A 25,256-nucleotide genomic window follows, 5' to 3' on the forward strand; every position below is an offset into this window, starting at 1 on the left:
TCCTCTCTGATACATCCTACTCCTTTAGACCAGTCACTGGCGGCCAGGGGTGCTGGCACTGAAGGTGCTGGGGGTATGGCAGCACCCCCTGGCTTGAAGTGGTTTCCATCACCTACAAGGTTTACAGTTTTTTTCAATGGCTCTCAGCACCCCCCACTATAAAACCTGTTCCAACACCATAGCCGGAAGTCCCCTGGACTGGTAGGCTTCAAATCAGTTGTTATTGCTATTTATTATCTCTATTGCCATAGCATCCGAAGGACCCAGTCATCTGGGTCCCTCTGTGCTAGGTGCTGTACATACGCCCACACCAAAGAGCTTAGTCAGACCTTCCTTGTTCGTGCATGTCGTTCCGGGCGTTCGTTCCTTTCCGTGCTCTCACAGCACCGATACTGTGCCTATCACCTTGTGTCTGAGGGTTCCCAGCACGGCATCTTATAGAATCGCTTCCCTGCCCAGGACACGAGAAAACAGGAGGAAATGAGATGATCTCTACATGCTCCCCTGAGAAAAATCACCTGATCAGGAGCCTCTTCCTGCCCTCTCCAACTCCCCGTGTTTTTGCTGTCACCTCAGAAGCCCCTAGCTGTTCCCTTTCCATCTGAAATGCCCAACCGAGGTAATTCATTGGTGTGTGAGCCCAGGAAGGAGAAGGAGGCTGCTCTGTAATTATAGATAGGCAGCCAAGCATGCCATGCTATTAACGGCTGCCTGGCTCTAATATGGGGAGGGAATGAGAGGCTGGCTTTTTTTAATGCCTCTTACAGGCACTTCTCAAGCCTGTGTTTTGGGGTTTTTTAATCAGCCTTTCTTCAGTCTGGGTGACCTCAGCGACCAGGGGAGCGCTTTGGCCAAGAAGCTCTGGGAAGCTGAACCAGAAGAGCAAAGTGGCAGCCCTCGAGTTCAGTCTTTCATGTTCTCCCTGCCCAGGGCTTTCACCCAGCGAGCTGCCGTCCCTTTCTCACATGAAGGAAAGTGCCACAATTGGAGAGCTGGCACAGAGACGTGGGCCTTTTATGACAGAGGCAGTGGCTCAAATCTGAAAGGAGGGTTACGTGCAGACACCTCATGCGAACCGAAGCACTTAGGCCATGCAAACAATGGCATCGCATCCCTCTGTGGCCTGTGCATAGAATTGCCCTCACACCCTTGAGTCTCACACATATGCTTTAAATACAAAACAGCAAGTGCCAGAGAACATTACGTGGGATGAGTCAAATTCTGCTCTCTCCGCCACCCCGGGGTAGCCCCATCTGACCTCAGTGGTGTAACCTTCAGAGAGTATTTGCTTTCCACCATGCTCATGACCCTGGTATAAATAGGCTCCTCCTTTCTTCATCCCCCTTCTGCCAATACAAGACTTCCCGTTTGGTTCTGTGACATAGGCACCTGGTGGGGAGCACCCACTGCAGTGCTTTGATACCTCCACGCTGGGCAAGCCGGAAAGCTGCTAGACAGAAAGAAGCTAGAGACGAAGAATAATCTTATGGTGAAGACATTGAGAATTAGGAGATGTCAGTTCACATCTTGGCACTGGCACAGGCTGACTGTGAGACCTAGGGGAAGTCATGTGAAGCCAGATTTCAAAAGGTATTTAGACAGCTAAATAAACAGACAGGAAAGCGCCTAACTCCCACAGAAATCAACAGGGTGTGATGCACAGAGACTGGCTTGTGGCTTAAAGGAACTTAGTCCGGCCCCTGCTGGCTTGGCCAAGGTGGGCATTTGTGAATCACCTGCCATGGCAGCTGCCTAAGGACAAGCTGGGGCCTGTTGTAATGTGTAGGATGCCCAGCCCGGCCCCCAGAGGGGGGGCTCTGCACTGCTAAGGACACTAGAAGCACAGGCTCAGAAGAATATGTCATTTTCAGAAGAGGGAGGTTTCATTTGTCAGTGGCCAGTGAGGATCTAGGCTGACGTGTCACATGCACACACTCCTGCACCCACTCTCTCTCACGCACATCTTCCCTGACATTAGAGCCAGAATAAAGCCAGAGCTATTACCGCTGCCCTGTGATAACTGGCGTGCCCGTCAGTGGAGTTACTCCTGATTTACACTGACTGCAAACGAGGTGAGTCAAGATCAGGGAGTGAGCTCCGTTGCATCGAGTCAATGCCAGCATTTTAATACCCCAGACAAAAGGAAGCTGTTTTTTCTCTCTAGCACTGGCTGACAGTAGCCCTGGGAAGAAGGAGCAGGGAGTCTTGCCCTCAAGGACAAAGCCACTGTGTTACAACATTGTGTGGCCGTATTGCCAGGACGTCAGAAAGCATGTTAGCTGCTGACCTGTGACCTCAGGGTGCTGTGGGTGTCCAGGAATCCCACCTCGCTGCATCAGCCCTGGACCGTCCTGGCATCACTCCCAGGAGATGGCATTGCTGGAAGCGTCCAAAAGAGCTGGCAGGTCCCTTCAGTTTGGAATCCCTCATGATACTAAGCAAGGATCCGAGGCTGCAACCACTCACACAGCCAGGAGCACTCAAGCAATGGTCTTACTGAGTGAGGGCTGCTCACATCCAGTCAGGGTCTGAACAGCGAAGGGACCCCAGCACATTTCAGCCCCACTCGCTAGACGGATGTGTGTGAGCTCTGGGATGTAGCCAGACCCTGCTGACTTCGGAGCTCCTGCTACATACTTCTCCACGGCCCAGATTTCAAACCGGCACGCCACAGAGCTTCATGCAACCCACAAGCCGCCTTGCGCCAGCTGCTGCTATTCTCCAGGTGCCTCCTCTGAGCTCTGTGTTTGCTTCTTGGGGGTTCCCTCCTGAAATGTTAGGCAGCAGCAGAGCTAAAGCAAGCCTGAATAAAACCCAATAGAAGGCGGAGGAGGGACATCTCACTGCGGGACTCCAACCCCAGAGGACAGCAAGCCCCTTCAATTCAGTGGGGGAAACAATGGGGGCCATTTCCCCCGAGGGCGCAGCCAGCTTCTGTTCAAGCAGTTCCAGCAGGGGTTTACATGGCCTTTCCGTGGCTGGTGGTTGCTTCGGTTTGAGTCTCTTCCAGGGGTGGGCCTGCTTGGAGTAAAGACACATCCAGTTAATGTTATTTTCTCAAGTCTCCTCCTCTTGCTTACGTAAGGTATTTCAGATCATGGAGGCCAAGCTACATCTCACCGCAGAGGGACAAGAGCAGTACGCTCAGTCTTGAGTTATACTTATTTTTTCCCTTATGATACATAGGAAACTAGGTGGTGGTTTGGATTTGGGTTTGGTTTTCCCTTCTGGTTGCCTCTCTTAACCTTTAAAATGCAATCTGGTTCACTTGAGGCAAAAGCTTGTCTTTACAAGCAGCAGATCTTAACCTGAACCATCGTCTGTTTATTTTCCTCTGTCTCAAGAACTGGCCAGTGTAATTAATTGGGAGTCATGCCAAACACTAATGAAACACAAGACCCAGCCTGACACCTGCTATATTAATTACTCACCTACTTAGCTAATGTCTCACCCAGCCTCTTAGACTGGGGAAGCTGCTATTGAAGTTCCTTCTTAAAAGCAGCTGATGGAAGAAAGATAAAAGTTCCAGTTTCGGTGAGATGGAGAAATCCAGCTGGGGAGTTTCTAATCTCTTTATTATTCTGGAGTGAGCAAGAGACCTCTACTGGTCCGGCAGCTCATAGTAATAGTGTTGTACCTTCAAATTGCCATCTGGGGGGAGTGTTCCAGAGTTTTGCATGCCAGGGTGTTGCAATTCACATGCAGTTTGTCATTAAGGTGATGCAGTGAGGGGACTTGTTTCAGATGTAAAAGCAGGCTGCAGAAGGAACATCTCCCACCAAGATTAGAGGAGGAGAGGAATTGGGTGCGGTGCCGGAAGCAGGTGAAAAGACTCAGGAGATCTGGGTTCTGATCTCAGAGCTGTCACTGGCCTACTGGGCAATGTAGGGCACTTCTGTGCCTCAGTTTCCCCGTCCCCAAAATGGGCAGACTGACACTGATCTCCTTTGTGAAGCTCTTTCAGATCTACTGAAGAAAAGTGCTACGTAGGAACTAGGGATTATTAGGACTATTTGTTTTGCTGGTTAAAGGGGAGCCTCAAATCACCAGGAGGAAAAGTCACAGAAGGAAGCAAAGAGAAAGGAAAAATGCTGGAGAAGTAAGACGTAAGGCAGGAGAAGACGCCCAGAGTGCCAGTCCTCACCACACTAATTAATCTTACTTGGACCGTAAACTCTTCGGGTCAGGGACCATCTCTGTGTTCTGTGTTTATACAGAGCCTGGCACGGGGGGGGTCCCCAACACGTTAGAAATAAGAACATGTCTGAGCTGAGTCACTGCTGTGATGGGTGCCCAGATCGGCACTGTCAGCTCTTTGGGGCAGGGAGCTTCTCTTTCCTGAAAAGAGCCGGGTACACACATAGTGGCCGGCACAGAGCTGTGGGGCAAAGCGCTTGGTGCTGCCCGTGGCCCCCTTAGGCCTTCCACTAAAAGCCTGCAGCAGGGCGTGGGGAGCACATTGAACTGGGATGGCTCGTGGGGCTGTACTCAGCTCCCCAATGACCACACCTCCAACTCCTTGGTGCAGCAGTGTGTGCACCATGCCCATCCACGGCTCCTGGTACAGGGGGTGAGCATAGCCGCTGCTATCTTTAGTGAAGTATGGGCAGCCTGGGGGAGTTAGCCTGGGAGTTGCCCCTTTCCTCCCTACTGTGCTCCTACTCAGCTGCAGTCTCTGCCTAGACATGTGTACCCGCCCTGACCCCATCACATCTGAGCCCCATGCACCAGATTGGCTGATCGATGCAGGGACTGCAAAACATATCGAGAGCCTTGCGTTCAAGTCAGAATAGAGTGTGGTAACATGGTTGCGGGTTGCTACTGCTCTCCTTTGCTTTCCCAACCATGCCGGCTCCATTTGCTGACAAAACCAATTGGCAAGGACTACATCCCAGGCAGGAACACGGAGCTTCATTTTCAGATCACATAAGGAATTGAGCCAGCATGTACCATTAATGACATGTAAAGAGTTGATGTGTGTGTGTCTAGTGTGTAAATAGATAAACATGCGTATCTATCCACCTATATTTATTGAACGGTATCTACAGTGATGCATACATGCATAGACATCTGGGAGACGCCTTCATCCTTACTGTGACTGCACCATTGATTTGGGGATCGGGGGCACCGATGTTTTAGTGGGACAGGATGCAGAAAATAGGGTGACCAGATGTCCCGATTTTATAGGGACAGTCCCAATATTTGGGGCTTTGTCTTATCTAGGTGGCTATTACCCCCAGCCCCATCCCGATTTTTCACCCTTGCTGGCCGGTCACCCTAAGAATGAAAGGAGCAGGCATACGCTAGAGTGGCTGAGTGAACCACTTTTCTCTTCCACCCTTCCCTTTGGCCTGTCTTCAGCCCCCTCGTGCCACCTAGTGGAAACAGGGCACCACTATCGGGAAACAGGAACTCTGAAACTTGCATCAGGTTTGGTGACACGCTTTCAGCGCTGGTTTTGAGGGGAAACCAGGCAGAACATAGTGGAATATACAGCCCCTCGTGCCAACAAGGACTGCCTGCAGCTGGGGAAGTGGTAGATGAAACTACAGGCACCCTCTATCTACCTCCCCCCAATGCAAGAGTGAGACTTGAACCCAGGCCCTGCTCCAAAAGATGGAGCCCCCACCCACGTGTGCTAAAGGAAAATCCTCATCATCGCACACCAGGACATCACTGAGCCTCCCTCCTCCCTCCCTCGGCTGAGGGAGAAGAGGTGGCTGTGCGCACAGAGTGGTTGAGACACTTGGGTTACCTCAGGGCTGATTGTGCTTAGATTTCCGCAGCAGGTGACATACGCAAGGCACAGCGTCCTTGTGCAGGGAAGAGAACTTACCCGCCGCTTGCCTTTGCGTTGTACCATGGCTGCCCCTTTCCATGGCAATTCCTTGCAAACAACCTTTAACCGGCCTCCCCTCCTTTCTCTGCAGCACAGGGAACGCTCCCACATGTAGCTAACCCGGCGTTCTGCTTCCAAAGGATCCACCTGCTGTTCCTCTTCTCTCACTGGAAAGTCCTGGGCCCACCCAGAGCATTTCATGAGAGGCCAGCTGCTGGGAACTGTCTCATTCCTCTCCCGCAGCAGGACTGTCACCACCTGACTGCGGGCATTTAAAGGCTCAAACTATGTCATTATTTAACTAATGCCAAAGACTCCAACTCAACAATGTACTGAGGGTCGAGGTCAATGTGGAGGCTACTCATGCTAGGCCTTGTTGGGTTGAGGCCTGAGTGAGCTGCCTTTGCTCCTCCTGCCCTACCCCAAAGGGATTCTGCAGCCCTCAAGGCCTTTGATGAAGATTGCAGAGAGCCTCTTGCAGCGATGAGCCTGATACAGGCTACGGTTGGGGCAGGAATACCTGTCCCAGGGGACATTTCCTTAGAAACTTGCTGCCGCACAGTGGCTTCTTCCACCCTTTGTGGAGTTTCTTTTGAAGCCTTTAACTGAAAAGCCCACACAAGTTTTCCCGCTCTCCCCAGTTGCTGAGCGGGAGGTGAGCCCTGGGCTGGCACTGCTCTCTGCACCAGGCAAGACAGGAATAGGTTTTCTTTTTCCTTTTCATGGTTGGATTTTGTGGGTGGAGGATTCCGAGAACATTGCTCTTGGAGAACGGGTGGGCACCAGGCCACCACATGCCATAACGGCCACGGTGGCATTCCCTGGAGATGGCATTTCTCCTGCAGCTTTACTAAGGGGGAGGTTGGGGGTGGCTGTTTATCAAGCCACTTCTGAGCACATGATCCGTGATCGCACTGGGCTAAGTGGTGACCCTTGGTCCCATAGGCAGCGCTGTGGCACCTAAACCCTGGGAAGGAGCTCACTCCCGCCAAATGAAGGTGCACAGAGGGTGCATGCAGGCAGCACTGCCAAGTTCTGAGCGCTGGTGGATCTGGATGAAGCTGTCTCCCTCCCACTCCTCTCTACGCTCTTTGGGGCAACATGTGCCCCAGCATGCATGGACTACCATTGTCTCTGGCCCTTTTGCAGGGCGCCTAAGGTGCAAGGAAGTTCCTTGCACACCCTCCCTCCTGCATTGGGGGCATAAGAGCTGGCGCAGCTGTTTGCAACTGCAGCTCTGGCTTGGGAAGCAATGGGGCTGCTGTGGGCACGGGGCTGCCCCCCGTTTCCCAGCAACCACCTCCCTCAGAGGAGTTGCAGCTGAACTGAGCCCAGGACACAATCAGCTCCAGAGCGTTTATAGCTCTCCCTGTGTACCACTCTTAACACTTCCTCCTTCTTTGAGCCAACCTCCCTTTCTATCCTCCCACCCGTTCTTCCTCGCTCAGCCTCCCACCCCGATCCTCTCTCCTGCCTCTGCTGTGTCTAACCCAGACTGTGAATGTCAGGGCAGGGGCGTTACTGCTCCATGCATCTGTCAAGGGCCCAGCTGCCGCCTGAGGGCTTCTGCTCAAGTTTTGGTTGAGAGGGACTCAAGGGAAGGAATCAAACCAACCCAGTGTTCAAACAGGCACAACACAAAAAACCCTCCTTTATTTCGTTGACAATACGGAAAGTTTTGTTCAAAGAGAAAAAATCTTGCTCATAAAAATCTAAATGGAATTCAAGCAAACTGGAGCGATTCCAACGAGTCTCTACCAGACGCGGACGTGGAAGGAAAAGTGGCTCCGGTGGTCTCCCTCCATGGGACTTGCCAATTCCTAAGCTAGATCACTACTGCTAAAAGGCAAATTCTTAGCAGCAACTTACAGACACTGCCCCCACCACGTCCTATCTGCGCTGCCAGAATAGGCATGACAGCAACCCAGGGGGCGGGGTCCTGGGGGATGAACAAGGTGTAGGGTGAACACGTTGGCCAGTTGAATCTGCAGCTTGAGGCCACAGGAAGGGGCCGAGGTGGCAAATGGAAACCCCAGTGCTTAAGAGACTTCTGATCAGCTTGGCGAACCGATCACACCCGCCACAAATAAAATAAAGGCACTTCCCAAAGGTCAGTGGAGAGAAATCTGTGCGTTTGCCATTGGCTTTCAAACCTCCTTCATTATTTCCATTCCCAGCAGGATCAGGAGCAGCCAATCCCTTCAGTAATACACTGCAGCCTCCTCTATGGTCACCCCTTCCCTCATCCTACCCAAAACTCTGGGGGTTCCCCCACAGGCCAGGCAGCCAGAGCCTCTCAGTCCCAGTTGTTGCGCCACTACGGTCAACTTCGGGGATCATCATGGGCCCAGTGCTGTAGTAACAGATGCAAAGCATGAGAGGGAAAAGCCAAGCCCTGGGGTGAAGACAAAAATCCAGCTTTGATCCATCCTTACCAGCCACCCCATTCTGTCTTTAGCTGCTCAGGAACCGCAGGCCTCAGCTAGTCTGGACTGTCATCCCCCAAGCAAGGCACTTTGTTGGGAAGTAGGGAATCAAACCTCCAACGCTGGAGTGGTGGGGGAAGAAGGGTGCTGAGGGTGAGCAGAGACGCCTGAACTAACTGAGGGGCTCGGGGTGGAGCTGGCAGAGGGGCTGGAGATTCCCAGTCCTTTCCTACATGGTACAAATAATACCGAACACGGTGAGAGATGATCACCTTAACCATTCTAGATCCGAGCTCATACGCCAGATACTCTGCTGGTGTAAATGGGAGTAGCTGAGGATGAGGCCCAAAAAGAGACAAAAAGAAAACAGAGGACGAGCTCCTTCAGCGCAGACCACCACAGCTCCACCTTGCTCCAGAGATCATGGGGGCAACAGGCCAGGCAGCATGGCCTACACTGGCCTCTCATGATAGCACACGGAGCCTCCTGATGGTAGTTGGGGCAGATGGGACAGGCAGGGTTAAGATACTAGCAAATCTGTAACCCAGCGACTGATTATTTTTCAAATAAAGAACTAAATAAAATTAAAGCCAACTCCATAGAAACAGTGTTGTTGGGAGAGAAAACTACTCAGTCCAGATCATGTGCAGAAAAGCAGCCACAAAGTCCTAGCTCATTTTCTCCACCTTTCATCTCATTCTATTGTATTAAGTGACAAGAGGAAATTAGTCACAGGCACTCAGACTCTTGCTCGCCTGCTACAGAGAAGTTTAGATCCAGATCAACCTTAGCATCACGGGCCTATCATTAGGCAGATCGGCTCATCCAAACCACTCTGAATTTATGGACATTTAGATTGGAAGCCCCAGACCCAAACCTGTCTCTCGGTTTCATTTGAAGGTTGTATCCGACACTGGAAGAACCCCATCTTCTGATTTCAGTTCAAACTGCAGTCAAAATCTCAGGACAAAAGATTTCAGCCCAAGATGGCAGAAATATCACAAGAAATGCTGCTCTCACAAGATTTCCACCACTCACGATGTCGGAAATCTCACAAAATTATTTATGGGCCAAATTGCCTGAGATTTTGGTGCCTTCAAACCCACAGTTTAATGAGCTGGCCCAGAAGCAGAACCCCAGCTTAAACCCAATCCAGATCCAACCGTGGCCTCTTTGGCACCTCTCTCATCTGAGCAAATTCTCCCTGCCTTCCTCGTTCCATGGCATTCCTCCTGCAGCAGATAGAAACTACATGGGGAGGTCTCTGAGTCACTACAGAGAATTCTTTCCCAGATGTCTGCCTGATGGGTCTCACCTACATGCCCAGGGTCTAACTGATCGCCATAGTTGGGGTCAGAAAAGAATGTTCCTCCGAGTCAGATTGGCAGAGACCCTGGGAGAGTTTTCGCCTTCCTCTTCAGCATGGGTCACTTGCAGGTTAACCTAATGTAAGTGGTGGATTCTCTGTAACTTGAAGCCTTTAAACCATGATTTGAGGATGTCAGTAACTCAGATGTTATAGGTCTATGACAGGAGTGGGCGATTGAGGGTCTATGGCTTGCAATGTGCAGTTCAGACTAGATGATCATGATGGTCCCATCTGACCTTAAAGTCTCTGAGTCCATGAGAAACGGGTGGCTGACCCTTGGGAGAGCAACACAGCAACATCTCTTAGCATTGCCAGGCTGAATAAGGGGTAGAAGCTTTCTGCAAATTCAGACACCCAAACAAAAGCACAGAAGGAAGCAAACCTGAAAGATGGAACGTACTGAACTGGGTATATTAAAATAGCAACGTCTCTTTTTGGATTTTTGGCCATAAGCAGCTGTTAGAAGCTGACCTGAGAAGATCAGATTATTTAATTTAATTTAATTAATTTAACTTAATTCTCTTTTTTATGGACGATCAGATCAAACTCATGATTAAAGGCACCAACTCTAACTCACGGGAAGCTACTGAAACTTCCCCCCTCCTGTTACAACACTTCCAATGATTTAAAGCCCCTTTTCCTCACCTAGCGTGCAGAGACTGGGACAAGCTAGCAAATGCGAGTGACTCCAAATGTGGAAGAGCCCAAAACAACGTGACACCTTGCATTCATTACTGGTTGCCCTCAAGAGAGGCTTCTCGATACCAAAATAGCTTGGCATGGGGCTTTGGCTCATAGAGGCAAGTCAGTGTCCTTAGCTTGGCCCCACCTTCAGACCTGTCGCCTTCCTCAGAGCTAGTGAGATGCTCCTAAATCCCCTAAGCAGCTTATCAAGACTGCATGGACGGCGTGGTATCACTAATGGATCAAGGACTCTAGCTGCCACTGCATGCCCTTTTCCAGCTCCGTTTGCCGGAGAGGCTCGCGCGCGGCCAGCTGCTGAGGTCAGTGTGAGGAAGAAAAGACAATAAAAACATGGAGGCTGAACACAGAAATAAAACAGGCGACATTTCCATCTCACCGCTGGCCAGCCCTCCCAGAGTGCTTGTCGAGTTGGCCAAGGCACTGGCAATGCCCCGGATTTTAAATCCTGCCTCTCGGGCGGAGGTCTGCCAGTTGGTGGCCGTAATCACAGCGCTGCAGGATGCTGGTCAGGATGTGCTTCAGCTGAGTGAGGCGGGCCCGCACTGAGGTGGTGGCAAAAAGCCGGAGCTGCTCAGATGGGTCCAGGGGCAAGATGGAAATAAGCCACCAACACCAAGCTGGTCCATCTTTGGTGGCCTAGGGGAGAGAGAAGAAAGCTGAGGTTCAGAAAGATGGAGGGAGCTTGACATGAGCTCAGGCAGTAGGGCCTGGGACCTGTGAGATATCCTGTAGGAGGCATTATGTCCATGGTTGGCATGATCACCCCGTCAGACCATTGTTAGTCAGGTGTCCGCTTAGACATCTTAGTTACCGGTCATGGGCCAGGCTCACTGCAGAACAGAATCCAGACTCCAGCACTGAAAGGCTCAGACAGATATACCACATGGTGCCGCACAGTGCAGTTATGGCCAGAAAAGGGGCTGCAAACGTGGCAATTCCTTACTCAAAACACCACTTTCTGGGTCTTCAGATAGCTCCTTGCTTTGCTGAGCAGGGGGCCAGATCCTCTCCTCTGTGATACCCACACAGCCTCACTGGGGCTACCCCATAGCAGTGTGCACTCTGTCCAGTGGTTTTTGCAGAAAGGAGAGTATTGCCTGTAGCAGGTCTCAGTGGGGAAAGCCTTACCCAGGGTACCTTTAGGACCCTGTGTTTGGCCATCTGCACATGAAGCTCCTGGATTTGAATGCAGCACTGCAGCACCTATTCATGCCTTTTAGGTGCGTGGTTGGGCACCTAAGTAAGCTGAAAAACTCTCTTTCCGATGTAACCAGGTTTAAGAGAACACACCCCACTCAGGGGAATGAGGACAGGTCCTGCTTCTAGCTTCAGGCTGTCTAAGGCAGTGTAAGGTCCAGCCACGTTCAGAAGAGAATCTTTGCAGCCAGTAGAAATGTACTTGCTTAAGAAAAGGAAAGTTTGTGCTCTGCAGAGTCTGAATCCATCAGAAGCATGTGACAAGCGGGTCAGATCCAGCCCTTTGGGCACCTCATCCCTAGCCAGAGATGCCATTTCCTTGAAGGAGCCACGAATATTTATTTTTTTTATTTTGATTCCAGAAACAGTTTAAAAATATCTGTGGGCCAACTGTTAGATAGCTGAGGGTCACAAACCGGCACTAAAAATGGACAAGGAAAATCCTCTCTAAATAGCAATAGGAGCAAAAACTAGACGAGGTAGGACACATTGACTTATTTGTCACCTCTAGGGTCCCCAGCAAACAGCAAGAGCTTTGTGGGGAATGGTTCATCCCGCAGCGTATACTCTAAAACCAGGCAAATGGGTCTTACAGTTGATATATTCACCAGGACAGTGAAAACTCACGGTCATGCACCTGGGATTGAGATATATCCACTGAAAGGATCTCCCCCTTTTCCCCCCTGCCTGCACTCCAAGCCTTGCAGGGTTTAGCCATGAGATCATAGTAGGTTCCCCAAGCAATTCATCTTGGCATGCAGAGGACCTCGGTTTCCCTTGTGACCATATCACTATTCTCAAACCTGTTCTTGTTTTAACAAGGAGAGAGTAATAAATTGCTCTTTGGGGTAGGGACAAGCTGCAGCACCTAGCGCAATGGAGCTCTGATCCCCACCTGGGACTTCAGGCACTTTTACAACAAACATTTGGGCAGAAAAGAGCCACCCAAGTATTTTTGGTCAGTAACGTGGAGTGCAAACTTCGCTCCCTCCAGCTCTGCTAATGTAGGCTGGCGTGACCTGCAGAAAGCCCTGCTGGTCCAGTCCTGGGCTCCCCAAATGTACCTCACTCTCAACCTGCAGCGCCCTTTGCTGCTCCTGCCCTGGGAACCCATCCTTTTTATTTTGTAATGGCAGACTTCTGCTTGGTGCCTGTTAGATTTTGAAAAATCAGAGAGGATTCAGAGTCGATCTCTAAGAGTCATTCAAGTTTGGGAGAACCCCTCACAATGAGAGACTAAAGGAGCTCAGCCAGGAGCGACTTCATGACGTCTCTAAGTGTCTAGACAGGAATATCTCTGCTATGAGAGGTCTTTAATCTAGCAGACAGAGGCATCTTGGGATCCAATGGCTGAAAGTTGAAGTCAGCTACATTCATGCTGGAAATCTGATGCAAATTTTTAACAGTGAGGGTAATTAACCACTGCACCAGTTCCTCAAGGGACATGGCAGATCCTCTTCTGCTTGGAGATCAAGACTGGATGTCTCTCTAAATGTATGCTCTACTTCTACCACAAGGCTCCAGGTGATGCAGGAGCTGAGATTAGAGATTCACAATGACCCCTTCTGGCCATTGCAGCTGTGAAATCTATATGTGTATTTCTAAGAAGGCAGTCTCCCGTAGCCACCCAGCTAGCAATTCCCTCATTACCTGGATGTCCTCTTCCTTCTCAGGCAGGGGTCCGCGGTGCATCAGAATCTGCCTCACGGCAGCATCCTCGTGTTCACAAAACTTCTGCGCCTGCTGGTAGGTGCATTCGTGCAGATGCTGCAGCTCAGCCAGCTCTTCCCCTTCCACCTGGCCGGCGGGGAGAAGAAGGCAGCGTGGAAGGAAGAGTGAAGGGGAGCACACAGGGAGGGGGTGAGAGATCAGGGGGATGGAGTTGGAAGGAGAGAGTGTAAGAGTGGTGAAGACAGGAGAAGAGAAGAAAGCAATACAGGGATTTTAGAATCATAGAATATCAGAGTTGGAAGGTACCTCAGGAGGTCAGCTAGTCCAACCCCCTGCTCAAAGTAGGACCAATTCCCAACTAAATCATCCCAGCAAGGGCTTTGTCAAGCCGGGCCTTAAAAATCTCTGAGGATGGAGATTCCACCACCTCCCTAGGTAACCCATTCCAGTGCTTCATCGCCCTCCTAGTGAAAAAGTTTTTCCTAATATCCAACCTAAACCTACCTAACTGCAACTTGAGACCATTACTCCTTGTTCTGTCATCTGGCACCACTGAGAGCAGTCGAGATCCATCATCTTTGGAACCCCCTTTCAGGTACTTGAAAGCAGCTATCAAATCCCTCCTCATTCTTCTCTTCTGCAGACTAAACAATCCCAGTTCCCTCAGCCTCTCCTCATAAGTCATGTGCTCCAGCCTCTTAATCATTTTGGCTGACCTCTGCTGGACTCTTTCCAATTTTTCCACATTCTTCTTGTAGTGTGGGGCCCAAAACCGGACACAGTACTCCAGATGAAGCCTTACCAATGTCAAATAGAGGGGAATGATCATGTCCCTCGATCTGTTGGCAATGCCCCTACTCATACAGCCCAAAATGCCGTTAGCCTTCTTGGCAATAAAGGCACACTGTCGACTCATATCCAGCTTCTCATCCACTGTAACCCCTAGGTCCTTTTCTGCAGAACTGCTGCCTAGCCATTCGGTCCTTAGCCTGTAGCAGTGCATGGGATTCTTCCGTCAGGGTTCTTCCACTCTGCACTTGTCCTTGTTGAACCTCATCAGGTTTCTTTTGGCCCAATCCTCTAATTTGTCTAGGTCCCTCTGTATCCTATCCCTACCCTCCAGCGTATCTACAGCTCCTCCCAGTTTAGTGTCATCTGCAAACTTGCTGAAAGTACAGTCCACGCCATCCTCCAGATCACTAATGAAGATATTGAACAGATAAACTGGTTCAGTAACATAGTACATGCAGGAGCATCGTGAGTACTGGTGATGTTCCTCTCTGCAGCAGGCAGCGCCCACACAGCATGATACTGCTGTCATTCCAGCCACCCACCCCAACAACACTGTGTCCATTTAAAGACTCCTCAAAAAGTAGTTCCTCGTTCACCACCACCGGTACCACTAGTGAGCTATACGGCCAGCAGGGGGAAGGGATGCCCTCCATGACAAACCTGGCCTGCAGCACAGAGTTGGGGGCAGCCAGTTAGGCATTGGGTGCAAGGAGGCCAACATGGGTGAATGGCAGAAGTCCATTCTTGGAAACCCCAGCATGCTCTAGGCCTGGGAAGCAGAGATTATAAAGCAGGCAGCAGATGGCTGGAGCGAACGGACATTCTGAGCCCCAGAAACGTGCCTGGAAAGAACATTCCCATGAGCCAGAATTCACCGTTCTGGGATTGTCCCATTTCAACCAGTGGTTTGCCCTGCTGAATGACTGCTACTGCCCCTGCTGTTTATTTATACAACAGCCCTCCACAGGCTGCTCTCACCTTCTCGTCCTCCAGGTATTCGATATCAGCAGTGTTGTAGCCGTCTCTGTGTCCCCGTCTCAGCACCCGGAACCGACGCCTTCCTATTGTGTCCACGAGGGATCGCCCATCGGCCAAGAACTCTATGTGCTGAATCTCCAACATGCAGCCGTAGTCCGCGAAACTGGAGCGGATGAGAGGGGAGTGGGGGCGAGTGAGCATAGGCATGACAGCAATGCAAGAGTATCTTTCCACACAAAGAAGAAAAAGACCCAGTAACCGGCTGGATGAAGGCCCCACACACAGAGAAGATCCTTGTCAATCTGTAATACCCTCCATTAAGCCAGATACATCTGCAAGGGAGTGATTCTTCCAATGTCCAGGACACCAAATTATGTCCAAGCTATGCTACTGGTGACTATGGATATATTTTACTCAGGGTTCTTCCACATCATTGCTGAAGCCCTGAGCATCTCTGACCCTTGTGACCCAGGTGGGCAGCCCACAATCTTCCCACCAGCGGGGAGGGGTTTTAACTTTTGGAGCCTGTCAGTGCTGCTCTGAAAGGAACTAGAGAGAAGCCTCTTGGAGGATCTGTGGGGCTTCCTTTCCCCACCCTCCAAACTCCCTTCACCATGGGGTCATTCTCCTAACAGGGTTTCCAACCAATATGCTGGTAGAGCTTTAGACCACAGCTCTCCTGCAACTGGCCCTAACCACTGGATCATCTTTCTTCCAGCATTGACAGTGGCCTCTTGTGGACATCACAGGGCCTCTAGTCTGACAGCTACTATTTTGGAAGACAAAGACACAGGAATGGACACAGCTACAGCAAAAGATGGGGTAGTCGATAGGTCTGAGAGGATGAAGGTGGTTAGCAGAGGAGGGAGTTACAGATGGAGGGATGATAACATAGAGGCAGTTGGTGCCTTGGTCTGTTGCTCACCTCTTCCCAGTCTCATACATACACATGCCAAACATCTTCGTGCCGGTCTCCTGGCACCTCCGCATCATGAGACGGTAGCGCGGTTCAAAGATGTGCAGCGGGCACGAGATGCCTGGGAAAGACATGGTGCACACGAAGATGGGGATGTTCTTGGTCAGGCTGCAGGGAAGGGAATGACAGGAAAGAAATTCTCGGTCACTTTGAAACGTCACCCCTTTTCCGTGTGGATGTGGCAAGAGCAGCACATGGAAAGGTGGAGGACATCAAGTCTCACCAGTCTCATGGACTCAATTGATATTTAGCAGGACCTGGCCGTTCTCACAAACCAGCTCTTTAATACTGCATTCCGCCAAGAGGAAACGAAGAAACAATGCTCTGGCCTCGCAGAATAGTAGATCATCACCTCACATTATCCAGGGGGGTATAACTCTGCCAATGAAGCAGTCCAGCTAATCTGAAACGGAGGCCCAGTGGCAAGAACCCCAGCAACCTACCAGGCAGCAGCTTCTCAGTGGGATCCTCTCTGTTCTCTGAAGGCCCCTTTGAGACTGAATATCTCCCCTGCCCACATTACGGTACATGCACATACACTCATTCTCCTGCCCCCTCTCCCCCGCACACACACTCATATTGAAGATGTTCTTCATTTACTTTGAGAGCTCTGCCATCTCAGCCTCATGCACCCGTTTCCTGTCTGCCAGCTGTGAGGGAAAGGTGGCCACCATGATCTCCACCAGCAGCACGGTGGGATTGTACTTCCCGGCCTTCAAATACTGGAAGAAAGAGAAAGAGAAAGAAGTACAACCTTGGAGAAAAACATTCAGGGAAGTCCAGGGTCCCAACTGAGGCTGGGAACTATCCCCACCCCTCATGGAGCCAAAGGCCATTTCAGATCAAAGAATGGCAAGGAGAGAGCCCAAAATCTTCTCCCAGTGACACGGGCCCCTCCCATTCCAGCTGTAGGAGGATTTCCCACAGATGTAGTAGGATTAGGTGTTATAGGAAAGGAATTGCCAGAGTGGATCAGACGTATGGTCCATTTAGTCTAGTACCCTGTCTCTGAGAGTGGCCAATATTAGATGCTTCAGAGGAAGATGCAAGAAACCCCTGAGATAATTTGCTTCATGATGGTCTCCTCTTAATCTGTTAGTTAGAGATTCCCTTAATCCCTGAGGAATGAGGTTTTAATCCCCTTCCATTTTTGTTAGCCTTCACTATTATAACCCTAGATGCATATAAATGTGCAGATCCTCTGTGAATCTAGCTAAATTCTTGGCCTCAACTAGTCTTGTGGCAATGAGTTCCACAGTCTAATTGCATGTTGTGTGAAAAAGTATTGTATGATCACACGTACCTGGGCAGACCCAGTACCCCATCTGGCAGAGAACACTGCTTGCCGACGTACAGCACAGTCCTACTCTTACACCCTCCTAGCTTGGCCGATATTGCCATTGCGAGGGATGCACCCCCTTCCAGTCCTGCCTCTTTCCCAGCTGGAGCATGCTAACAGCAGTGCTCCAACCCATAGAGTCCCCAGAGGCTGCCTCTTACCTCTCTCAGGCTCTGTTTGCAGAGTGGGCAGTTGGGCCTGTGGTCCAGACAGCGCTCCAGGCACTCCTTGCAGAAGGTGTGGCCGCAGGGTGTGGTCACTGGCTCAAAGAACATCCTGCGGAACAACAGGCACAAGGGTGAGCAAGCCAAAGGAAGGAGGGTGGAAGTGGAGTGCGTGGAGTTAGAAGAGACGAAAACCCAGGAACGAGAGTAGCGGACAGCAGGGCCCCCAGGTCGCTGGGTCCCAGTCTAGTTAAAGTTTCATATTCCAGCAAAACGCGTCTGCTCTCTGGGCAGCCAGTGCAAAGGACGCATGGGAGGCTCGCGAATGCACACCTTGAGCGGCTGCAGTCTGCACTAGCTGCAAGCGAGGGCACTGCTTTGCTGGCAGCCCACGGCAGATGGAGTTACCATACCCTGGCTGTCAGTGGACCAAGGTGTTGAGGGGCAGCGGTGCAGCCGCTGCTGGAGAATGGAGATCGAGTTCTATGCCACTCACGAACCCACCAGAGATGCACCTTGACCACCACTGACTCATGGCTCTCCATAGCCAGAGCTCAAGAAGGACCCACCACACTCTTAACTGCTCCAGTTGTGCCCTGTGGCACCTAGGACTCACCTGCTATGTGACCTGCCAGGATGCTTTACTGGGGACCTGGCCGAGGCTGGAGCCAACAGGAGAGGAGACTATGTTGCGATCCTTACACCTCAAAAAGGGGACAAGCACTTATTGGGGATCTACTTGTTAGTTTGTTCTATGAATTACTCTCGCTGCTGGGGGAGGGAGGGGGGCTCTCAGAGCTAGAGAAGAAGGATGGCCACTGATTAAAGCACTAGTGGACACCTGGGTTCAAGTACTGCCCTGCCATCGGCCTCTTGGATGAGTCACAGAGTCATATAACCCCAGAAGGGACCATTAGATCTAGTCTGACCGCCCCTGTATCACAGGCCATTAACTTGCCCCCAAATCCCCCTATGTCGAGCTCAGTGATATCACTGAAACTAAAGCATTTCAGTCCCCAGGAGACTAAACAGCTGTGTGCCACAAGTATCGAGTACAAGCGAAACAGAGATCCCACCGATGCCCTGCAATGGCAGGGAACTGAGTAGGTGAGACAGAGCTTCAAGATCCCATCAGGGGAACCAACTTCCTGTTACAGAGGAAGGTGAAAAACTCCCAAAGCCCCAGCCAGCCAGTGGGGGCAGACTCCTTCCTGACCTGGACTATGGTGACCCATTAAACCTTGAGCATATGAGCAAGACCCACCAGCCAGGCATCTAAGACAGACAATTCTCTGTACCAGCTCAGAGCACCGGTCGACCCCGGCCAGTATCATATCTCTAGCTTGGCTCATCTCTGATGCTTCAGAGGAAGTTGGAGTGGGGGGAAGATTCAAAGTGTATGTTGAGGATGGGGATTCCTTCCTGACCCCTGCAAGTGATTGGCTGAAGCCTTGAAGCATGAGATTAGACTACAGTCATTAGCACACTGTCAGGAGCATGTTGAAGGCAATGCAGACAATCCCATTCTCTCCATGGTCCATGAAGGAAGGGACTGAACCAGGGGAAGCACAGATTCATAGTCAGTCTATCAGCCTCAGCTGCCCATCTGTAAAATTGGACTGACAGCTCTTCGCTCCCTCACAGGGTGCTGGGAGGATACACAGCTGTCAGAGGGTGAAGCAGTCAGGGGCTATGGAAAACAGAGCCAGAGAATTACCATAGACACAGAGAATTCACCCTCTCACACCTGCACAGCACCTCCATCCTACACTGCAAGCCAGCTCTCCTGCATCCAGTGCTCACACCCCTATCAGCGTCCTAGCAGGCAACTGACTGTAGAGGAAACGTGCAGCTGAGTATGACCAGTGCCTGGAAGACAAATGACCCCATCATGCTCAATGACTTTGCCCCAGAGCCTTACATTCGCATTAAATAACATCACTGAACATCTCCACTTTCATCTTAGTGGCTGTCTCCCCTTCGCCAGGAGCACAAGCCCAGCCTGTTATTTTCAGAACTTGCCAGCACTTGACAGTCAATTTGCCAGGAGGCCCGAGCTCCGTGCAGCATCTTGGCTCGCACAGACCATTTCCTCTCGTCGAACTGATGTCTGCCCTAATGGATTAGTCGCATTGTTATTTTTAATCGAGGGAACTCAGGCTTAAAAAATAACCAGCCCTCGAGCTGCAGACCAGGGCTGGGTCGTCCAGAAGGATTGGTGCTTCAAGCCACCGCTCCTGGGTTCAGAGGCTGATCTGAAGTCGGGGGCATGGCTCAGGGACAAGTTGTTCATGCCGCAAAAGCGCAGTGCGGCTGTTGGTCTCCACTGAACAGAGGCTCGAAGAGGGAGCAGCAGGTTTAAGGTCAGGACTGAGGAGCCCTGACAGAGCTGTTTGCTCAGGTCCTGTCTGTTGCTGGCCACCATATCCAAACACAAGGTCTAGTTCTCCTCCCATCTCTGGTGGTGGGCGTTAAGGGTAGCTCCACCGAGCCAGTGCACAGTCAGACCCAAATTGTGACCATGGCTGCCTCACACGTACCACTTCTCCTTCTTGCAGGGATGAGCCATGTCCCAGATCTCCTTTCTCACTGCTGGGAGAGGCCAGCCGTTTGGGAGGGAATACGCCGACCTTGGCCTGCTGCTTCGTTATCTGAATGCTCCTGTCTGAAGCCTGTCTGTGATGCTGGCTTATGGCTTAATCAGAAGTATAAATCACCCGCCCCGGATCAGCAGCCTGGGCTCCGATCGATGGAGTTAAACCACTAAAACCTCAGAGATCAGCCCCACAGCATTCTGCTCCAGGTGTGAGCGCTGTTTCCATCCCTGCTGGAATCCTGGTGATCCCACCTGATGCTGTCTTCTCACTGCACCTGCTTAGAGGTAGGGCAGGGGTTTTCTCTGGAGGCAACTGGGGCGGACAGCGCTAGGCAATGTAAGAAGCTCCATCCCACAGAGCGTTCCCAGGGATCTCCTCATCCATCAGAGCACTAATGACTAGTCAATGTGACTTTCCATAGCAGGCAGCAGGGACCCTCCAAATGGCCCCAACAGCCTTCCCCCAGAAGAGGGGAGGATCCACCCAGACATGGACAGTAACAGATTACTTGGGACAAACCCAGGAGTGCAGGGAAGGGAGGGAGGTCATGGGCCAGTAAGAGAGTAGGGACCAAAGAGGGACATAGAGCAGAGTCCCTGCTGCTCGAAGATGTTAATGGGCCAGGATGTGCTGCCCAATGGAACCACCAACCATTGAGCTAACACTTCTCTTCTGGCTTCTCTCACCATTACAGTTTGGGCTTCTGGATTATTATACATCCCTCGTTCTCCTCCTCAAAAAACAGTCCTCTGAACTGCTCTGAACCCCCATGTAGCTACTCGAAGCAGGGAAAGGATTAGGAGCAGTCTCAGGGCCAGGCTGCAATGTGCAGATCTTTGTCCTCTTGTTGCATGCACATGAGCTAGCAAAACCCAACACCACCGTTCAGGAGAGGCGAGGAGGACAGCTGTGTAATGGTTCCAGGTACTCAAAGAGTTAAGTGGACAATGAAGTTAATTTTAACACACCCTTTGGCAAGTTTCATTTGGTTTCACTATCAGCTCACTCAGTCACATGGCCCCAGCCCATTCCCTGCTTTATATTATCCAACACGACAATCTGGTTGCATGCTGTCTTCTGTACCAGTTTCCTCCCCTCTGCACACACAGCTCTGCCAATGCACCTCTGGTTAGACTTGCATTCCTCCTGGAGTTTCTCTCCAACAGGGATGCCCGATGGTCCCCAGTTAGAGAAAGTGCCACTCACTTCCGAGCCTACAGGAGCCTAGTGTTTTCCTTACAGCGAATAACACAGAGTGCACTAGGAACGCTGACTCATGAGCCGATGGTAACAGACTCTGTTATCGATATCAAAGGGACCAACCACACATTGTTATCCGCGTCCTGCGCGCTTTATCGTGCGTCACTAGTTTAGCTTTGCCTGTGCTTTGGCATGCAAAATTTAGCAGCAAGATGTGAGCAAACGATCTGCCCCTGCTCGGTGTTTATGTTTATCCGTCACTGCAAAAGCCCTTTGGTGACTCACCGTATGCAGAGGGAGCACTCCAGATCAGACACGCTCAGTAGGTCCCTAAGCTCTGGCTCATGGTGATGGCTAGATTTTGCTGCTGCTGTGTCTGCTGCTGTTTCCTCCCCAATATCTAGGAGCAGAAGGAGCAGAGGAATGAGTGATGCCCCCTGAGAAGCACTTGGGGGTTTTCACAGATTTAAGGATAGAAGGAACCTCTATGATCACCTCATCTGCCCTCCGGCAGCAGACAGCCACAGGGTTTCAGCCGGGTGGATTTCAAACAGAACATTTTAGCAGGCAGCATGGGGTGGATCTCAAGTCTAGTGAAGCAAGTGTAAAACCAGGAGCAATAAATTCTGCCCTGCCACTGAGTCACTGCAGGGCCTGAGTGAGTCATTCTTTCCCTCTAGGTCTGTCTGCCCGTTTGGAGAATGAAACTAATCCTCCTCCCCCCGCGGGTGGTGTGAGGTGTAAGTCGAAGAGGAAAAGCCAAAGGGCTAGGTTGTGTTATCTAGCTGCATGTACGTATTGCAGCAGCCGTCATGCCGAATGCTGAGGCTAAGTTCGTACTTTGGAAAAACATTTTCCCCCAGTGTGTCTGGGACGGGAAGCGTTTCTCACTCCGGAACAGAGGGCCTGATCCAAAGCCCCTGGAAGACATTGGGAATATTTCCACAGACTTTGCTGGGCTTCTGGTTTGAGAGCAAAGTAGCTGCACTTGTCTTTCAAGCCTGTCTATGCAGAAGACACACTGTAACTGGAGCTGGCATGAACAGCCGCCAACCTAAGTGAGAGCATGCACGGGGAAATCACCTGCTAAATGCTGGGTGTGCAGTAGCGCAAGCACATGCACTAGGAGAAAGGAATTCACAGTACAAATGGGATGGGATGGAATTCACATCCACATGATGTTGTACATCCAAATACAACTCCAACCTGAATCCAAATACCAGCCAGTCCCTCCCAGCCTACAAGACCAGGTGGCGGGGGTAGACACTGTCCAGTTCAGGTCATGGCTTGCTCCTCTATGAGGAGGGGATTGCAGCATGTGGCTCTACAGTGGAGTTTGACCACATACAGTAAGAAGTCCCTGGAGTAGACTCCTCTCCACGGCTTGATGAGGGGACATACTCTAGAGGAGACTGACAAAGCCTCATTAAGAAATGTTGGGTTTCCACAACCACTGAGACTCTTCTGTTCTCTGTGAATATCAAGCCCCATCCACCCTGGGTCCCAGCACCCATAGAAAGGCTGCAGACTTGCCCTGCAATGGAGGATGGGATGACACACACACTTGCAGCATTTAGATGGACTTTCAGGTGTCTGCAAGGTCACCTACCTAATGATCTTCCCTCTTGTCTCTCTGCCGAAGTCCCTGAGTCTTTCCATCTCCTCGGCCACCAGGCAGGCTCCTGGGGACTTCGAGGCTCCAACTGGCTAAGTTCAGACAAAGCTTGCCCCTTCTCATCCTCCATCTCTCTCTCTGGATCCTAGATCACAAAAAAATAGAAAGTCAAGCCTGATATCCCTGCCTCCGGTGCATTCCCCATAGATACATCTGTGCTACTGAGTTACAAGGGGAAGGATTTTCCACACATGCTGGGGATGGGAGTTCCAAGGAAAGGATTTTACAAATACACATACACACAACAAACGAGACACACACACACATACACTCACACACTACAGAGGAGAACAGAGATGCTGTCCCCTTGTTATCCAACCTGGGCACCTATCCTGCATGCAGAGGATGGCCAGTGTTGTGCTCAAAACACGGGCCGACTCTCTCCAAGCTCCGCCCCACTCCTTGGGTGTGTTTGAACCCACACTCCCGCATCTCCTCGTCCCTCCTCAACTGGCAGGATCTCCCAGAGAGGGTAAAATAACAGTAGGAGCTGGCCTGGATTTTTCCTCACGTAAAGCTTTTCATCAAAAAATCCCACGCCTCTTTTTTTTCCTCAAAGAATAAAACTTGGGGAGGGGGAATTGCTGACACGACCCAAATTTGCTGTTACAGCTTTTGTTGCCTGAAATCAGTTTGGAAATATTTTGCTTGCCAAAAACATGGCCGGGGGGGGGGGGGGGGAATATATGGAAAATGGGGGAGTTCTCACCCCTGCCCAATCCCTTCACGAGATGTGAGGGTATCGCTTTCCTTGTGTCCAACCCGCACTGTTCACCACTTTGCGGCGCTGAGTCTCTGCTAGCTGCAACTCCCACAGTCTTTCTTTCACCCCCTTCCCAATTCCAGTGAAAGACATTGTGCACATGACAGCACTCTTGGTTACACACACTCACCCCTCTATGGGACTATCTTCACCTGATCTTTGCTCCTGCATGCATAACCATAGCAGGCCCAACAGGCCCCCTCACCTGCCCATACTCTCCTCCGGAAGAGGGACTTAGCAGAGGGCCTGCTCCTTCCTTTCCTGAGCTGGAGCTTTTAAAGTCCAGGCTGGCTGCACTCGGTAGCTCCACGCCCGTGCCTGGCAGTGGGGAGTCATCCTGTGTGAGGATCTGGAGGCAGAGGAGTCGCATTACATTTTTGGGGCAGGGGAAGCAAACTGTAAGGTGCAATGTGGCTTCTAGATCAGGGGTGGAAGAATCTAAGCCCTCAACACCCTCTACTTCCCTCGCCCCAGCCCTATGTAGTCTAGAAGCTAGGCAGGACCAAACTCCAGCCATGCCTGATGGCTACAGGTCAGGGTAGAGATGAAGATCCAAGCCCAATTTCTCTTCTTTAAAGCCTCTGGGCAGAATCCTGGTTTCCTGCTGCACTGACCCACCAGTTCTACCCATTGCCACATGAATGCCTGGGCAGTGCAGTGAGCTGGGAAGAAAGGGTGGGAGAAGAGAGTGAATATGGCAGTGGTGATTAACAGCTGTGGGGATTTTGCCAACAGAACTGATACAATACGGGCAGGCACAGCGCAAACTGCCCCATCCACAACGTTCCTCACCCCGGACTCGGACAGAGGAAACATCTCTGTGCCCATGGAGGCTGCCAGGGTAGCAATTGGTGCTGAAGGTCATGGTGATTTCTGTAATGGGAGGAACGCCGGCCAAACAGGATCAGCACTGAGATCACCCACACGCCGGGCTGGCTAGACTGCTCTTTCTTAACCAGCCTGGGTGCAGTGCCTCAGCTAAGCACTGCCAAGGCAAGACACTTGGAGATGCAGCTCGAGAGGCAGTTTTCTGGACAGGAAAACTGCAAGGCTTTTGCCTGGGGAAGGTGGTGGGGAGGGAAGGAAGCCTGTTCAGAGTTGCCCTCAAGAACAGGCTAGTCCTCACTCCCATTCTGGCAGGGTTAGCAACTCAGCGGAGCAAGCTACCCGGTCTCCGGGAGGAAAGGAATGTCTCGTGGCTTTATTTTACTGCCTAATTCAAGGGCACTGAAATCCATGCCCAGATTTCTACCTCTGGGGGAAATGGACAGGGTTAACGTGGAGCCTGGCTCTTGGCTGAAAGGCCCCGGGGCACGTTCACCTTTTCCACCTCGTGCTGAGCAGCAGGGAAGCTGGGATTCAGCGTAAGGCAGTGGTGGAACTGCAGCAAGGCTTCGGACTTCTCTCCTAATTCCAGCAGCACCTTCCCTTTCCTGAAATAGCCCTGCAGAGGAGCAAAGCAAATAGGACAGAGCCATCTGGATTAGTCACCAGCTGGTTGCTTTCTTTTAAACGGAACCTCATGCCCCTGAGAGGCACTAGCTTGGCAGCCCTAGAAACTCAAG

General features: G+C 51.2%; 1 protein-coding gene across 1 annotated transcript in view; it reads right to left on the reverse strand.

Moving 5' to 3' along the window:
* Positions 1–7,460: 7,460 nt before the first annotated feature.
* Positions 7,461–25,256, reverse strand: part of LOC116819694 (LON peptidase N-terminal domain and RING finger protein 1-like) — a 29,635-nt gene continuing 11,839 nt past the window's right edge. Inside the window, exons 3-12 of the mRNA XM_032771643.2 lie at positions 25,013–25,135; positions 23,897–24,040; positions 22,863–23,013; positions 21,539–21,653; positions 17,454–17,568; positions 16,554–16,675; positions 15,903–16,061; positions 14,978–15,140; positions 13,187–13,333; positions 7,461–10,975 (exon numbers count right to left, since the gene is read on the reverse strand). Coding sequence (XP_032627534.1) covers positions 10,778–10,975; positions 13,187–13,333; positions 14,978–15,140; positions 15,903–16,061; positions 16,554–16,675; positions 17,454–17,568; positions 21,539–21,653; positions 22,863–23,013; positions 23,897–24,040; positions 25,013–25,135 — 1,437 coding nt within the window. The 3' untranslated portion in view covers positions 7,461–10,777. The remainder of the gene's footprint in view (positions 10,976–13,186; positions 13,334–14,977; positions 15,141–15,902; positions 16,062–16,553; positions 16,676–17,453; positions 17,569–21,538; positions 21,654–22,862; positions 23,014–23,896; positions 24,041–25,012; positions 25,136–25,256) is intronic.

The sequence above is a fragment of the Chelonoidis abingdonii genome, chromosome 7 (genome assembly GCF_003597395.2).
Source record: "Chelonoidis abingdonii isolate Lonesome George chromosome 7, CheloAbing_2.0, whole genome shotgun sequence".
Taxonomy (NCBI): Eukaryota; Metazoa; Chordata; order Testudines; family Testudinidae; genus Chelonoidis; species Chelonoidis abingdonii.